The following is a 17850-nucleotide window of genomic DNA, read 5'->3' as shown; positions in this document are numbered from 1 at the left end:
CCCGTCAATGAAAACTCACACCCATGACACGTCCTGTTTTCGTCATCAGAGATCCATGTTTAGAAGAAGAAGAATCAACTTAATGGTCATTACACTGTCGCAAGTACAGAATAACGAAATTAACTCTCTGCATTTAACCCATGCCGTTGGGGAGCAGTAGGCTGCCATTCTGTGGCATTAAGGGTCTTGTTCAGGGACCCAGACTGGTAGTCCGTGGTAGTGGGGCTTGAACTCAGAACCTCCGGGACGCAATCGCAATGCCCCAACCACTAGACCGCCACTCCCCATCTAGCTCCTAAGTTCTCGTTATCGTCATAAAAATATGAAATAATTTAGTCATTGTTGACAAAACAAACATTATCCGTGAAACGCGGCAGTGGCAGTATCACGCTGTGGGTGTTCCTGTTCTTCAGCAGCAACTTGGAAGCTGGGGGATGATGGAAATATGAATGAAGGTTAACCAAGACTCTCTCAGCGAAGGTTTCAGAGCAGGGCCGCATTAATGAGCTCTCGTTTTGGGTGGGTCTGCTGAAAGATTGGCGTCAATTACTGCCTCTTATTACAGCTAGGCTTTCAGATTAGCTGAGGAATGAATGAATTTGTATGGAAATATGAAGACATATTTTAAAAGAGTTTTTCATCTCTTCTTTTCAACACAGCTGCTCCCCCATTCTTTCCCACCTTCCATCCTCCGGTGCCAATTGACGAGAGACACACCCAGGGAAGGTACTTCTACGAGCCATCGCCTGTGCCCCCTCTTCATGTGTAAGTCTCTAAAACTGGACGCACGCACACACACACAGCAAAGCCTAGAATATCGCTGATCACAACTGCATCGGCTCCATACAAATCAAGCCTTAAAACTTCCTTCCGCCTCTGGGTGGAGCGTCCTCTCTGCCTCTCAGGATCAAAGGCCACGGCCCCTGTGCGTGCGCAACATGATCCGCATGTCAGAGACACGCAAATGAACATGTGTCAGAGACATGAAAATGAGAGCGGGGCCGAGGGGAGCCTGGGAGCGCGCCAGTTCTCATGATCAAGCCCTGTCAGAAGGAGAAGGCAATGATGTCCCTGCTGACATCAACCGGTCTCTGACAGACACAGACGGGCTCCTGACTGTAAGAGTGTGCGCTCAATCCATCAAATGTAGAGTCAGGTAAAAACACAGCGTCATTCCTCGTTAAGGGAAAGGTGGCTAGTTGGTGGGACTCCAACTAGTATTGTCTTTGGTTTCCCTGGAGTGCTTCTGGTGGTGGAGACTCAGTCAGAGAAGAACTTCAAAGGACTTTCAGTCTCCCTCTCTTTTCCCCGTACTCTCATCATTTGTATTCTTTGCATCTGCATGGAAGGGACCACAAGTAGATGCTTCATTGTCCTCACAGCGCTTGTTTTCGAGGTGCGAACACGAAGGAAGCGATCATGGCGCGACGAGGACAAATTGGATGGGGCAGCTACTTGGGCCGCATTATGTTTGATATTCTTCATCATTATCAACTACTCCCCCCATCCTGCCTTCTTCTCCTCCAGGAGTCATATCTCTCCCTTGCTGATGTGCCACTAAGCATAATGAATTTTTTATGCCCACCCCCCCTTTTTTTACCCCTCCACCTTCAGCCTACCCCACCTCTCAACCTCTCCTGCCGCAACAGAGGAAGAGAGGGAGGAACTGAGAAAAAAAAGGAAAAAAAAACGGGAGGTGATTGATGCCCCATGTCACCGCAAACAAAATGGCAAATATAATTTAGCATTTAGCTTATGCGGAGATAATGGGGCGAACACGCGCAGCCAACACGGGCTCAAACAAACAGCCAGACTTGTTATCCGTCAGGAGTGCTTTGGAGCGACGTGGAGCGCAGGTTAGGGGGAGAGACGAGGGAGAAAAATGAGGAGAGGGCGGAGGGACAACATCAAGGCAGGGAATTGAATTAAGGCAGAGAAGTTACGCAGCGGCAGCGTCTTCAGTCACTCTGTTTGGACAGGAATTACCTGCTCGCTTGGCTTGCTGTCACCGGAGACACGGTCGCGCTCTGCCTCGATACTTAAGGCCTTTTTATCCAAACCATTAAGCCCATGGCTGTTTAGTATGACATGCGATGTTGAAGGAAACTATTTGTCATGATTATAAGGTAGCTGTTGAGTATCCATACGCATTTAAATAGACTCTATGAGCTCGCTGACCTGCAATAGGTTTCATACCCCAACTGGAGACCTTACTGTAATTTGTTGTGATAGATATACCATTTAGTGTTTGAGATAGTTTTACGTATTGGCAGTCTGCTTTTTTACAAACAAAAATGTGAAAAAGGTTTGCCTGCATTTAAATTTAGCCCAAAGATTCAATGATATATAGATTCTAGTTTACAATTCTTGTGACTCAAACATTTTTTACATATTTTTTGCAATATAGTTTCTGTCAGACTGGCTGAAGAGTCTCCATAAAAGGCCTCTTTCTACAGATTCCATGTTGCTACTAAAAAAAAAAAAAACCTTCCCACATCATAATTCTGCTAACACAGGTTTTCTTTTATCTGTATAGAATATCTAGTCGCTGTCATGATTTGGTGATTCGCCTTACTGAGGCTTTTATCCCAAATGATAAAAAAGCATCACCACAGCATGATACTGCCAACAACATGTATCATGGTAGAGATGGGGAGTTCCGGATGATTTAAATTGTTTTCCTCCTCACACATTTTGAACAATGAGCTTCATTCTGATCTCACCTGACCAGATGATCTTCTTCCACAGGTGTGATGCCATGTTGCAAACATTAAATAAAGCATTTCATTGCCTCCTTTAAACAATCACTTTCTTCTAACCAATGTGTGTATGTAGAACAGAGATGTGATGCATTAACAAAATGTTAGATTCACATTAAAAAGAAAATTTATAATACTTTTATTACTTTGTAAACATGAGCAGTTGACCTCTTCCAGAGTAACCTGGCCTGTTACTTTAGGTAGAAAACAGGCTACCTGAAGGTGCTTGTTTTTTTTTTTACTCCCTCTATTGTGTGATAATGGATTTTTTAGTTCTCAAAAAATGGTAAGACTTTAAACTATTCCTTTGTAACCTAACTCGCTTTAAACTAATGCATAGCATTCACCCTGACCCGTCTGCTGTGTTCTTTGGTCTCCATGACGCTCTTTATTCACTAATGTTCTCTAACAACACATGAGGCCTGCACAGAACAATTAGATTGAGGTCAAACTACACACAGGTGGAGTGCATTTACTAAAATGGTGACTTCTGGAGGCTGTGCTGTATCTTAATTAAGGGTAATCAGGGTAAAGACAGAAAATGCATTGCAGATTTTTTCATACTTTTCTTTGTAAAGAAAAGTTTCAAGGGGTAGGAGAACTTCTGTAAGGAACTGCATCCTGTAGGTTTTGAGCTGTTGCTTTGGGAAGAAGCAATATTGCACGCCTGATTTAAAAGCAGCAACGAATTCCTCAGTGAGAAGAAGTGCTTATCACATGTGGTATTAAAGCAACCACCTGATGGCAAATTGGAGTTAATTGCACATCCAGGTTTCCACCAAGTTTTGGCTTGCTGAACTTTTACGTGTGCAAATGCTGCAGCCAAAAGTAAATATCTCCTGGGACTTAAGCAATCTAAACAGCAAACGCTGCTTACAGTCAGATGCAAACAAATAAGAAAGGCGGTCATTGTATAGCTGTCGCTCCTGCAAAGCGGAGGACAAGAGGGCGGCTTGTGGTGAAATATTGAATTGTTTTAAGACAAGTTCCCTAACCGTGTGCAGAATTAATCGTTATTAGCCTTCTCAAAGATATGCCTAAGTACACAGGGACTATTATTGCGGTACTTCCCCATGCAACCTCTCATTACGGCCTGTAATTACAGTTGGGTTGGCCCTGCGGCACTTCCATCAATCCAGTCAGCTTTCCCCCGCCGTGCCGCGTGAGCCAGTCACCACCGGGCGTCCAAAAAAACACAGTGAACGCCCAGCAGCTTGTTTCCTCTCCGCCGCAACGACACATCCACCATCCATACGTGGCAAATGAACAGAATCACATCCTATTACGGTGAAGGGCCTAATTGAAACATGTTTATTTATGACCCCCTCGTTTTTAGACTAGGAGCAGGCGTTAGCCGTGAACGGCTAACGGGGCTCCAGTGATATGAGGCGGTGGAATTAAATTAAAAGCTCATAAAATGAAATATGCTCTGTATTAGCTGTTTGACACTTAATTTGCCTTCAAATGAGCAGAGGAAATCAGAAATTAACTGTCCTTTGTTTTTTCCCCTCTCTTTACCTCACCTCCTCTATTAAGAAAGGGAGAACGCAATTACAGACAGAGGCTAATCGTTTAGTTTATGAATTCCTGTGGGGAAGGTACTAGTGTGCCAATATTACAGCCTCAGGGTCAGGTGAGGTGGTGGGGGTCCCTCCTTTTGCTTTTCTTACAAACTTACATGCTTTCATGAACAAAAAAAACACCTGAGTGTAGCAAGAAACGTTAAACTTGTTTTAAGTTCTTCTGGGTTTCTTCCTCATTTTAATTTAGCTAAAGTCTCATGGTCCACGGGATGAAGTCTTTTTTTCCACCTTGAATCTGGTTCCTGTTTCTCTCCTAATTGATCTGGAGGCACAATTTAATCAGTTCATCTAAAGCAGAATTCCTGTTCAGTCTGGAAAAAAGTCTGTTATAGGAATTCATGGTTTTCCAGGTCTTGGAAGTTGTGGGGGAAAAAAGGAGCATCAAATTATTTCTTTTGCAGACAATATCCATATCTCTTTTCTCTTTGTATCACTTCTATCTTTTTCTTTACTTCTTTGTATCCCTTCCTTCTTTGTCATATCATTCCTTCATATACTCCCGTGTGTCTTTCCAGCTCACCTCATCCCCTCTCCTTTTTTTTCACCTTCTTCTCTCTTTTGTGTTTGCCTTTTTGTCTTTCTTTGTGTTCTTCCTTTTTCCCTTTGCCCTTTATTTCTTTTGACCTCATGTCATATCTTCTTTTTGTCTGTCCATCCTTCCTCACTCTGACTTGTCCTTTCTTTGGTCTTTTCCTCTTGAATTTCCAGTTTGTTCTTCCCTTCTGTCCGTTTTTCTTCCTATATTCCTCATGATCCTCCTTCTTTCATTCTCTGTTTCCTTCCTCACATATTTTCCTTTCTTTCCTTGAAATCCTTTCTTTCCTTAAAACTTTCCTTTTTTATTTCCACATTTATTAAATGTTTTTTGTTCTCCTTTTCATATGTTGTATCATATTTTTTTTTTGCCCTCGTTCATTTAATTTTATTCAAATTTTTTTCATCTTTTGACCTTCCTTCTTATTTATTTGGTGCTCCTTTGTTTCCTTCCTCTACTTTTTAAAAATGTATACATAAACCCTACAAACTGTACACATATCTGCACATAGTAAAACTTGGTATAATACAGGACAGATTTTATTATGAATGACGGAGGACTTTAGGAATCTTAGTCTGTAAAATCTAGATTATTTTCTAGATGCCACCTGCTTAAACAGATGCACACTGTGGGTAGGACCAGATTGGGTGCTCCACAGGAAGCTCTGGACCCCACTTCCCCACTTTTGTTGTGAACCTGGTCTTAATGGTAGTTTCATTCCAGCTTTAAACCCCACAAAACTCCCCCGCCATGCCGTTCACGTGTCACAAAGAGACGTTGTACAACAAGCAGAGGAATTCATTACAAGTAAATTATTGACTGTGGAGTTTCATTTGAAGTCCCGGGGACTTCATGTTGTAAAACCACAGTGCACCAACAGGATGGGCGATTGACTTGCAGCCTTTTGCATCACTCACCGTATGCAAATCTATGAAAATAATTAAGGCAAGCCCTGTTGATTTGGGACATTTTGAAAGTGTTAAATAATCTGAATTTTAAAGAAACTACAAATAATCTGCTGTTGTAATTTATAAGTTCCTTAACTTTTTACTGGTTTGTTTGTGCCAATTCAAACACGGGGAACTTTTTGAGTCCCTAAAACTTCCAACACAACTCTATGGACTGCATTTTAGACACTTCTCAGTAGAAGTGTGTCATTGTTTTCCCATTTAGTATGGTTATTCCATTCAGGACAATGTTTGTTCAGCTGCCACCTCCGTCTGACTGGAATGCAATCTGATATCGCCTAACCTACTCCTGCAAATTACGTTGCAGATTCAGCTTAAAAACAATTAACAAGGAAGGAGTTTAAGGCAGTTTGTGCTCTTTCCTGTGATGCTCAGTTTCACAGCACATTAGCATCTTACATTTTAAAAGCTAAATCTCACACTGAAAATCTGTGAAACATCCAAACTTTCATTTGCGGTTATTACATACCGATACATATCGTTAATACTTTTTAGTACACTGATGGGGACCCAACAATCCCTTGAAGATTAATGTCAACTTTTTTTATACTTTACATGTTGAGACTGTTTAGACTTTCCAATTTACAATCATTGACTTTCTGTTTTCCTGAGGTCCCGTTTCCTCGAGCCACTATGCTGGACGATAGTCACAGTATTCCTCTCGCCATGCAAATTGAACAGGATGGAAAGGATGGAAAACAGCAGCAAAGAGTAGTTAGCACTGTGGGGTCACCAGGTCTATATATATATTTGATATTTTCCTGGAAACTACTGCTCTGCTTTGGGTGTCATTGGATGCTGTCTGCTTTCCCTAATGGTATCTAACGGTACCATCCTTTGCTGGATTCAACCTAAGACATCATAACTTTAGATTGACCTTAATTTGATTTACATCTTTCTTCTTTAGTCGTATTCAGCATTAGCAGTGACCGAACAACCGTTTTGGTCAGTCGATCCATGCTTACTTTTTAAATGTGTGCACGGATGTCTGCAGTCTGTGCTTCTGGACTTCAGGTCTTACTTCAGTGATCCAAGTCTCAGACCATGCATGATCTGCAGGCATTATCAGAGTTCAGAATAGGGGCATTTTAGTCCTTACCGATATTGATTATCTTCCAAATGCTCCACTGGATGGATGCAAACTTGGACACAATCTGGCAGTTTATTGTTTATTGTTCCCACTCTGTCATCTAGGATCCAAGACATTTAATACTTTATATCTAAGCACCATCATCATGAACACTGGGGGAAAAAAAAAAAATGGTTGTACTACCAGCAATTGTACCAACAACTATGCCACTTCTGAGTTTTTTTACTATAGGTTATGTCTTAAATAAGACTTTTGATTCATTCTAAGAAATTGTAGATGCTACTGCTTTAACTGAGGAAGAACAGCATGGTAGTAAAGCACTGAATCACCTCTTTAACCTTTAAATTCAGCTTTATTTTTGCTCATCATCCCAGAGAAGTTCCATCTTACATGCATCCCCTTCTTACTGCCCTCCTCAGTATTTACATAAACTGTTGTCACGGAGCCCAATCTGCAGCATAAAGGAGCGGCGTGTTGCTTAGCATAAAGACCGCGGTCTTATCTCAGCACCTCCTTCCAGATGGGACGAGGCCGAGCATTGCGACACTCTCACACAAAAAACACGCGGAGGCTTGCACCCAAGCTGGGAAACAATAAGAGAAAACAAGCTTTTGTTGCACTGGAGGAGCGATGCGGTTTCATTCCTGGCTGCTCGTGCTTGCATGTTCAAGGTGACTGTTTGTAATTTTAGATTTCATTTCTCTAAATCTTCAGCCTGTTTTCCAGTAATTTCGTATGTGAATAATTTCTGTCCCAGATCGGGATGCGAAGTGAAGCCATAAATTACAGCATGAATCATGGATTATTCCCTAATCACATCTGATAATCTCTGTCCAGATACGGCTCCTGTCACAGGAAAATACGCATGGGCCAGAGAGAGAAGAGGATGCTTTTTCATCTTCCTTTCTTAAATCCTCAGAACCTAGTCGGTGTGACTTCACGGGTCACCCCTCTGTAGCGCGATCCCCTCCTTCCTCCCTTTCTTTAATACTCTCTCTTTGGAGTAAGTCAGGGGGACAGGCGGTCACACAGTCGCCAGCTTCATGATTAATGGTGTTTATTCTTGACAGAAGGCTTCTTTTTATTTATCTGCATTGCAGTTTCACTGATACCATCGGTCACCTGAATGAAAAATATTCAGTCATACCAATTTTGCAGCATAATTGAGTAGAGTCACTTCCTTTCAGTGCCCCCCCCTCCTCCCTTTTCTTCTTTCTCCCTTCCTCTCTTTCTATCTGGCAGCCTTATCACTGCCACAGTAATTTTCGCGCTGCGTTGTTTGATATGGAGAGGCTGACTTTAGCCGTATTTGACATAAAGCCTCTTCAATTTTCTCAGGAGCAAGGAAGGGAAAAAAAAAAAAAAAAGTTGTGCACCGATTTCTTTTATTATTTTTTTTCTGAGGCAATTTCAGGATTTAGAGAGAAAGGAGATAAATGGCTAAGAAGAAATGTGGGCAGATTGAAGTTACTGTATATCTATTTTTTTGTGATACACTGGGTTCAGAAGCCTAAATGGGAAGTCTAGCCTTTTTTTTTTTTTTTTTTTGTCCAGGATCATGATATTTTAAGGCACCTGAGTATTTTTGAATGATGGATCCAGCAGGTTGAGAAAGAGAGTTCGGCACAGCAGAAATCTGACAAGGCCTGTAAAGGTTTTAGGGTTGAGTCATTAGCTTTGGAGATCCGTTAAGACATGTTCTAAAACTCCACTAAAACCTGCTAGGATTACCCATTCCTGGGCGTTAGTATCCCCCCTTAGTTATAAAGCATTTTTTGTGCCTCCCTTTAATCCCTTTAGAATGGTTTTAAATCTCCAAAATGCATTTGAATCAAAAGTATTTGGACTGATTATTTTTTTATATAAATATTTATTTCTTTTTTTCCATTGCTTCTTTGAATTTAAAATGAAAGTCCATGAAAAACAGCTTTGAAAAAGGTACATTTTTTGATAAAAGGGGAACACATTAATCTCTAATACGAGGCCTGCAAATTTGCACGTTACACATTAGTGGATTTGATTTTCTATACACGAGTCATTTGCCCCCTCTTCATGTTTGAGATCTCAATTTGTAGCTCTCCCAAGCAGCACAATGGAAAAACCAGGTCTGAAGGGGAGAGATAACAGGCAGGTGCCAACAGCGCTGCGCTAATGTGTGTGCGACTGTGTGTGTGAGAGAGAGACGCTGTGCGCGCACGCACACACTTTAAACACAAATATAAAAACAGACGCGTCTGAAATAATTTAATCTTCTGTTTCATCTTTTAATTTTCTTTGCGGTTCTGCATCTTTTATTTCTCACTTAAACATCTAAATAAATTTACATTTGTATTAAACTTTCTGTTGTTTATCAGCTTGTCAGCATTTGGCAAGATTTAGATGCCCCTTTTCATTTTATTTTCCAATAGCAAACCTGCTTCCGCTGTTGCATTAAAATGTAAAATAATATAATATGAATTGGAATCTGGTTCACTAACTAAACTTCCAATGTGAAAAGGTCAGTAAATAAATGCTGCAACATCTCTCTATATTTGTAAAATAATTATATTTTTTAAAAGCTTAAAATCATTGCACTTCTCGTTTTTTTTTTTCTCAATTAAAACTTTAAATTGACTGCACATTTTGTTTGACCAGCTTTTGTGGTTTTCATCTTAATCATCTTATTTGCCTTTTTGTAAAACAAAAAAATATTTAAAAAAACAGCTTGAATTATATTTTAGATAAATAAAAGCACAAATCTTAAAAAGTTAGTTCATGAAAAAATGCTACAACCTTCTACAACTTCAAATCTCTCTAAAATTTTACAGTTATATAGCAAATATTGATGAATTAAAATGTATACTACTATTAGACTCTGTAGTCTTTTATATTTTTTATTACTTTCATTCTTACAGTTTGTCACGTTTTATTCAGTTTTTATGCAGTTGTTTTTCTCTTAAATATTTGACCATATGAAAAGGGGGAAAAAAAGCTTTTATTCTAGAATTTAAATTAATGATTTGCATCAAAACCAAATTACCTGGCTGGGTTAAAAACAAGTAAAAAAGCACAAAATAATATTCTTTTCCTTTTTTGTTTGGATACCTAAATAAATGTAAAATCTATCAAATGTTAAAAAATGAATGTTGCAAAAATGAAATATATTTAGCTGAAAAAAGAATTGATTTAATGTTTCTCAGCTAATTCATGAACTTCAACTGAAGCAAAGACACAGGTCCTCTGATGGAAACCTGTCAGGAAGAGGATGGGCTGCTGTAAAAGCTTGCAACATTAAAGTCTCACCACACAAGAGACATTAATGACAGTTAGTAAGGTTAGCTTTATATCTTTATAATAGGATGAATTAGGAATTAGATTTCCCTAAAGATTAATAATCTATTTAAGTTTTGGGAGTTTTATTTAATTTTTTGTAACCTGCATCTTGCAGACATCATGCTGCAACTGTAGAAAAGTGGAATTTCCATTACTCTGTTCTCTGGGCTCCGGACCCCGCGATCCCACTCTGGGGGCCAGTTATAGCAAGTAACGAGACCTCAGGAACAGGGTCATAAATCCACTCCAACTCTCCTTATTTTCCTTCCACTCTACCCTTCCTTTCCAACATCTCTCCTTTGCTTTGACTCTCTAGCGAATGATTGAAGGGGAGCCTAAATGAACATAGTGTGAAATATTACAGCATGTTCGTTATTGGGGGCTTTTTGGTGTGACTCAGGGTAGGCCAATGTGGGAAGAAATGACTTCTTTCCCCTTTAACATTAAAACCTATCACATAAAGAAGTTCTTTTTGTTATGTCACTCATCACATGTGGCATCCATTAGGTCTGATGGCGTGATCGAAAACAGTTTCATCTTCTGATGCTGTTTGAAGCAGGAGCCATAAAGAAGTCCCCTCACTTTGTTCATCTCCCATGATACCATGCTAGTCTCTGAGAGGGTGAAGTGTTTTACATTGTAACCGTCCAGGGGGAGCTCTTCAAATAAGCAGAGTCTTTGGACACAGCTGCATGGGAATACAGTAAGGCTCCAGCTGCATGTCCATCGTGTCTTTGACCTTTCTTTGAAAGTAATCTTTACTAAATTAGGCAGGAAAGTTTAATGTAGTCCATGGAATCACTCTGGGAAGGTTCCTACCAGAGACACTTTTCCTCTGTCATAAGCTGTGTCTGTATTTTCACACACGTATCAAGTTCCTATGGAGGCCTGAAAGGGTCTAAAAGTAGGAAACTTTTTTTTATATCTTCTAAATTGGAAATATGGAAAATGTGACTTTTTGGGTGCCATCCATCATCCTATATCCCTCCATCCATCCATCCATCCATCCATCCATCCATCCATCCATCCATCCATCATTCTTTATCGATCCATCCATCCATCCATCCATCCCTCATTCTTTATCCATCCATCCATCCATCATTCTTTATCATCCATCCATCCATCCATCCATCCATCCATCCATCCATCCATCCATCCATCCATCCATCATTCTTTATCCATCCATCCATCCATCCATCCATCCATCCATCCATCATTCTTTATCCATCCATCCATCCATCCATCCATCCATCATTCTTTATCCATCCATCCATCCATCCATCCATCCATCCATCCATCCATCCATCATCCATCCATCCATCCTTCTTTATCCATCCATCCATCATTCTTTATCCATCCATCCATCCATCCATGCATCCATCATCCTTTATCCATCCATCCATCCATCCATTCATCCATCCATCCATCATTCTTTATCCATCCATCCATCCATCCATCCATCCATCCATCCATCCATCATTCTTTATCCATCCATCCATCCTTCTTTATCCATCCATCCATCCATCATTCTTTATCCATCCATCCATCCATCCATCCATCCATCATTCTTCATCCATCCATCCTTCTTTATCTATCCATCCATCCATCCATCCATCATTCTTTATCCATCCATCCATCATTCTTTATCCATCCATCCATCCATCCATCATTCTTTATCCATCCATCCATCCATCCATGCATCCATCATCCTTTATCCATCCATCCATCCATCCATCCATCCATCCATCATTCTTTATCCATCCATCCATCCATCCATCCATCCATCCATCCATCCATCCATCCATCCATCCATCCATCCATCCATCCATCCATCCATCATTCTTTATCCATCCATCCATCCTTCTTTATCTATCCATCCATCCATCCATCCATCCATCCATCCATCCATCCATCCATCCATCCATCCATCCATCCATCCATCCATCCATCCATCCATCCATCCATCCATCATAAATTCACAGTAAATGTATGTAGTTTTATTTAATTGTATTTTATTAGGGGACAAGAACACACTTGGAAACGTTGGAAGCTTGAATCAGAACAGCTATGGACATTTTACCAGAAACATATGCAGTAACCCTGTAAAGCAGCTGCTTTTTGAAACACTCTCATTTTGGGGTCAGTCCAAAAATTTCTCCATTTCTGTGTTTAAGCCTCCCAAAGCTTCATCAAGCTGGAGCGCTACACCACCACGCATTCAGGCACCCTTTCATGATTAAATATCAAGGAACTCCACTTGACGTTTTATTAGCCCAACAAGATGGATGAAACGGGCAGAATAAAGTAGGCTGTGTCTGTTCACTTTCCCACCAGCGCTTGCCTTTCTTCCGTCCAGCTTTCCTCTCCATCCCCTCCTCTGCAAGAAGAAGTATTTGTTAGGAGAGCGTGATGGATTTGGCTCCAAATAGAAGATTTTCTTAGTGCAGAGGAGGCAACACATATTTCTGTCTTGTACCTGATGCTCCTGTTGTCTCAGCCGACCCGCTTTCCTTTTTTTCCCCCCTTCCTCTTGTTGTACCTCAGATCTCAGTCTGAAGGATTAACTATCTCCAGCTGTGTGTCTCTGCTGTCTCGCATTGTTTAGGATTTGCTCAGGTTCGTCCGTGCGGCTGCTCATTCCTGCAACCCAGTGTGACGAGTAGGAAGGGGTATGGAGGGGGGGAATCGAGCGGCTCCTCTCTCGGCCCCCGGGCCACACTCATCCTCACTCACCCGTAGGTTGCCACCCCGCGCACGGACATGTGCGCTCATTACCCGACTTGACGGGCTGTGAAGGCTGTGAAGGTGTGGAACCTGAGCCCTGTTTGGCTGCAGGCATGGGTTGGATGTTTGTGTGCAGGCACCGGGGCCATCGAGACAATGCTGGAGAAGAAAAAGAAAGATAGATGTGCTTCCTCCCTACTTTCAGAAGTTTAACACTCTAACACACAGGAGTCCCCTCTAGTTTTCTCTTTAGCCTGAGGCATGCCAGAGGAACTCAGAGTGCAGCCTGAGAGCTAATTCCACCTGCGCTTACTTTGTTGCTTGGAAAGAAATAAAAGCAATCAAGCACATACAGGTGCCTCTGAACGCAGTAGAGTACCATTTATTCCATAAACTCAATCCAAAAGTGAAATTTTTACATCATATAAATTCATTACACACAAAGTAATCCGTTTTTACTTTTTATCTCTTCTGATATTGATTTGGCTTCCAGCTGATGAAAACACAAAAACTCAGTTTGACAGATAGCTTTAATATTAAATAACACCTCCCTAAAAGGGATTTTTATTAAAAAACATTTTATGTTATGGTCGAGGCAATCATGAGAAGTACTGCTGACCTAAACACCTCAATCAAGGAGGGTAAAAACACAAAAAGATCAAATTAACACACCTTCTCAAAGGGGTGTAATTGCATTCTTAACAGAATAGGTGGAAGGAAATGGTGTGGTTTAAAAAATACCAAGGAATACAATTATATCCTAATAGAAAATATGTCTGTCTATTGTACCAAATATACATTCAATACTTTATCTGCTTTAGCATGGGTTTATTCTATAGAGTTTCGCCTTTAGGTCAGGGACAGCAGTACCCTTCACTCCTGGAAGTAATTAAAACCAATATGGCAATAAAGAATTTCAGCAAAGTATGGGTTGCTCAAAGGTTTGGTCTTCCTCTATACTCTATGATGTTATTTAGATGTAAAATTTAACTAATCTTTCCGATAAACTTTCCAAATTGGGTGCTTGGATACAGGACTTTCTGTACTGCATGCCTTTTAAAGCAATGACATCCTCATCAAATGTGTCAAAAACTAAAACAGTGTCTTCACCTTATTTTTCTATAGAATATTTATTAAAGGTTCAGTTCCATTGTACCCATTTGATATTTACATTTTTAGATACACTTTTTAATATATAAATTTCCCTTTTTGCATTAAAATAACAAAAAGTATAGTTTTGTTTATGATAAAAGTAGATTAAAGTAAAATATAAGTTTAATGCAGTCGGCTCCTTTGTAAAGAGTCAGAAATCAAGCTTAGGGAGAAAACTAAAAGCAAGAACAAACAAATCTTTCTTTTGTTTGTTTTGTTTTTCGCCCAGTGTTTGTTCTCTGACTCCAGCCCCCTTGAAATTACAGGAAAAAAGGCGCGCTCATTTTGTGCAATTTCACTTTCATGTTTTCTTTTTTTTTCTTTGCTGCGTTCTTGGCTGATTCGTTTCGGTAGACATTCTTATCTCAATGGCTGAAAATTACATTTAATTGCAGTGTGGAAAAAAACGGGTTTTCAAAACAGAATGTGGGAATGAAAAGGCATCAACTGCTTCCATTTAGAATAACTGCAAAGATATGGTGAGATAAATAATAATCCTCTAGACTTATTTTCTTAATTAAAAGCTGGAAGCTAATGTGTGTGTGTGTCTGACCCCTTGCTCACTGACGTTTGTGCACAGAAACAGAAGCTCTGACACCTGGACCCGTTTGTTGTGACTTAAAACTCGTCACAGTCTCTGAATCCTGTTGATAAATGCGTTTTAACTCCGGCGGTGTGGAAGTGATACGTGCCCACGGGGCTTTGCAGTGCTTTTTCCGGGTGTACACAAGATCGCATGTGTGCACCCGCTCCTCCTGCTGCTGGTGAGATAATAGTGTAACACCCGAACCATAGCTGTGTGTGCTGGTGATCTGACTCTGCACAGTATGGGAATGCCTGGCACGCCTCCAGAGTTATCCAGCAGAGAGGGAATCCTACTCGATGTGATCATGAATAGGAAGCTGGACCCACCCAGGCCTTTGATGTCAATGGGTCACACAGAGATGTTGCAGCTCTGTCGGGGGAGTTAGCATAGTTCCTCTCAATGCCTGGCAACCTTACCAAAACCATGCCAGGCCCAAAACCTGCCCTGCAGAGCAAGAAGGAAAACAACTTCTGGATATTAGGCTGTGTATTTTTCTCATCATACCAATAAAAGCTCTAAAAATGCTTTACCTTGAGTTTTAATTAGATTACAGTGCTATAAAGGGTCCCTCTGCCTGGTTTTGTATGTCACATCTGGAGGTGAACTCAAACATATAGGAAATACATACTTTTTGGTCGATAATGCTTGTTTCATTTTTCATTATTTTATTTCACTACCTAAGAAATGAAATATATTAATGTGCCCGTTGCAATGCACTCGCAGACCACTAGAGGTGGTGGAAAACATATTTGCCTATTTTTAAAAACTGTTGCTTGTGTTCCTTTTGGAAAGCACTTATTTTGGCCTTGAATCTCTCCCATCGATTCCATTTTTGCCCAGAATCTTTCATGTTGTTAAATAATTTGCGACGATCCCAACTGAGGCAAGTAAGTAGTGCTTTAGATATTTTGGTTTATTTTGTGACTTCCTGGATAAGTCATCAGAGTCAATGAAGGTTCACCGCTGCTCCATGTTTTCTCCATTTGTGGATAACAACTATGTTCCGATTCATTCCAGAATCGTACATGTCAGACATTGTTTCTCATCTGCTGAAATAGATTTTTTTTCCTGCCTACTTCATGTTATCAGGTAAGTTTTATTTAAGTGTTTTCTGAATTCAGCTGCTCCAGCAGTAATAGGGCATAGTCGTAACGTATGAAAATAAAGCAAATAATTGTGGAGAACCGCAGGCTGATTTGACCCGCAGCTCACATCTGGTTCTTTAAATACTAAACATGCATGAAATGTCACTCAAAAAATGCTCAAAGATTACATATCCTTTCTGTTTTCAGTAAGTGCACCTACAAAAACCCACATTCAGTTCAAAAACTGTTCTTATTTAATTTATAAAGTGGCCGGCGATCATCTGGGTTGTCGGCAAATCCTTCACTACTAGGATAGTCGGATTTGCTTCCCATACTGGCCAACAGTAATATACTTAGAAAATCTGAAAACAAAGAATGTTTTAAGTATTTATTCTTGCAATTCTAAATGTGTCTCTTTTGTTAAAAGGGAAAAAAGACTCTAAAGGCAGCATCTGTTTATGTTCTTCTAAGTCATTGCAGTATCAGAGTCCATATTCCTAAATTAGTGAAATGCAATAATATGTGGTTGTTATATTAATTTCTTTTCCATATTATCTATTGACAGAACTATGATATTTTGCCGGAAGTCATGCAGGCTGTTAGAGAGCTGCATTATTTCAAATAATATAACTTGTGGTGTACAGGTCAACTCTCAAGTTCTTTATTTAATTAAGTCAAAGGTAAGGTGGCTCTGTTTGAATAAAATATATATGTCAGCTCTAATTGCTCATTGCTAACATGATTGCCATGCATACTGTATTGATCTGACCTTGAACATATTTGATATGCATGAAAACTGTAGAGCAGGAAAGTCAAACTCCGATTCTTGAGGGCTGAAAACCTGCATTTTATTCAGCTATGCGCAAAAAGAGACACATCTAGATGTTGCAGGACATTAAGCCACAAAGATTGGAGTTTGACTTCCAAGCAGTAGAGCATCAAGTTAAGTGGGTGAACTGTCAGAACCTATAGGCAGCCCTTTGTGAGAGGCTTTTGAAAGGTCATCAATATTTGTTATGAAACACCCTTTGCTAGAATATTTCATAACTCCTTAAGCAGACCAAAGTACTTGAAATGTCTGTTAAAAGGTGAACTTAATGAAGACTCTCCCACTAAATCATCAAGCACTCAGTCTATCCGTTCTCGTCTCTCACTTTCTATCTTGTCTTTCTTCTTTCTCCCCTTGTCTCAGCTCCCTTTCCTCTCTCCTTGGGTCTCAGCTGGCTCTGTTCCTATGGCCCTTTGATCTCAGAGAAAGAGTTTTGACTTTTAAAGTGCTTCTGTTTCCGCTGTCAGGAGCCCTTCTCTCCCCCCCTCTTTGGGTTAGGCTTTCAGAGCGGTCACGGCAGCATTGTGCCGCTGTTCTGTTTGGCTGGGTGGGTTGGGAGATGGAGAGTGAATGCGGGGGTGTGGGTATCTGTGAGGTGGTGAGACTGAGGTGAGGCTAGAGGGGGGAGTGGATGTGCAGTTCTGTTAGCCTTAGTCAGGAGAGGGACCTGACAGGAGAAAACAGCAGTTCCCACATCACTCAGCCCCTTGTGGCCACAGGTGTAAGCATGCACATGTTCCAAATACTTTTTTAAAACCTCTGGGGAGACTCTCGGTGCTAGATATGATCTCATTTTGGTGTAAAAGTTTAGCATTTTTTGCTGAAATATAAATAGTTACAGGGCTCAGATGTAGTCCTGCAAAGTCTGGTAAAAAGAGAAATCTGTCTTGATCATTTTTCAAATCTGAATGTCTTTTTTAAAGATGTCCCATTTAATCCTGAGTTATGTAGCAGCAGTATTACTTTTAGATCTTATGAGTTGCTGCTGAAAACTGAAATAAAAATGTAAGACTTTTACGTTTTCCTTTGAGCAGTCCAGCTCTGCAGCAGTTAACTCACAGAAGTATGACTCCCAAATACGGTACTCTCCGTCTAAACTGTTTCCATCGTATTTTATGCTTTTCCATTTACTGGGCGATTCTTATTTTAGCCAACAGCTGTGTCCAAACCATCAGGTCCAACTGCAGCACCACAATGATACCTTCTTTCCTTGAGCGAACACACCAG

At 40.4% G+C, this 17850-nt stretch overlaps 1 protein-coding gene and 1 long non-coding RNA gene across 5 annotated transcripts in view; one reads left to right on the top strand and one right to left on the bottom strand.

Moving 5' to 3' along the window:
* Positions 1–17850, top strand: part of gli3 (GLI family zinc finger 3) — a 132488-nt gene that overhangs the window by 75182 nt on the left and 39456 nt on the right. For all 4 annotated transcript variants that reach the window (XM_038300629.1, XM_038300627.1, XM_038300628.1 and 1 more), the window contains one exon: positions 660–765. In XM_038300629.1, coding sequence (XP_038156557.1) covers positions 660–765 — 106 coding nt within the window. The remainder of the gene's footprint in view (positions 1–659; positions 766–17850) is intronic.
* On the bottom strand, positions 12243–12970 carry LOC119793412. The gene is made up of 2 exons (XR_005282091.1): positions 12724–12970; positions 12243–12624 (listed from the first exon to the last, which is right to left on the bottom strand). It is a non-coding gene; the product is annotated as an uncharacterized LOC119793412 (long non-coding RNA).

Source organism: Cyprinodon tularosa, unplaced genomic scaffold (genome assembly GCF_016077235.1).
Source record: "Cyprinodon tularosa strain WSP-4 unplaced genomic scaffold, ASM1607723v1 ctg451, whole genome shotgun sequence".
NCBI lineage: Eukaryota > Metazoa > Chordata > Actinopteri > Cyprinodontiformes > Cyprinodontidae > Cyprinodon > Cyprinodon tularosa.
Note: the sequence above shows the minus strand (reverse complement) of the source record. Positions and strands in the feature narration are given on the sequence as shown.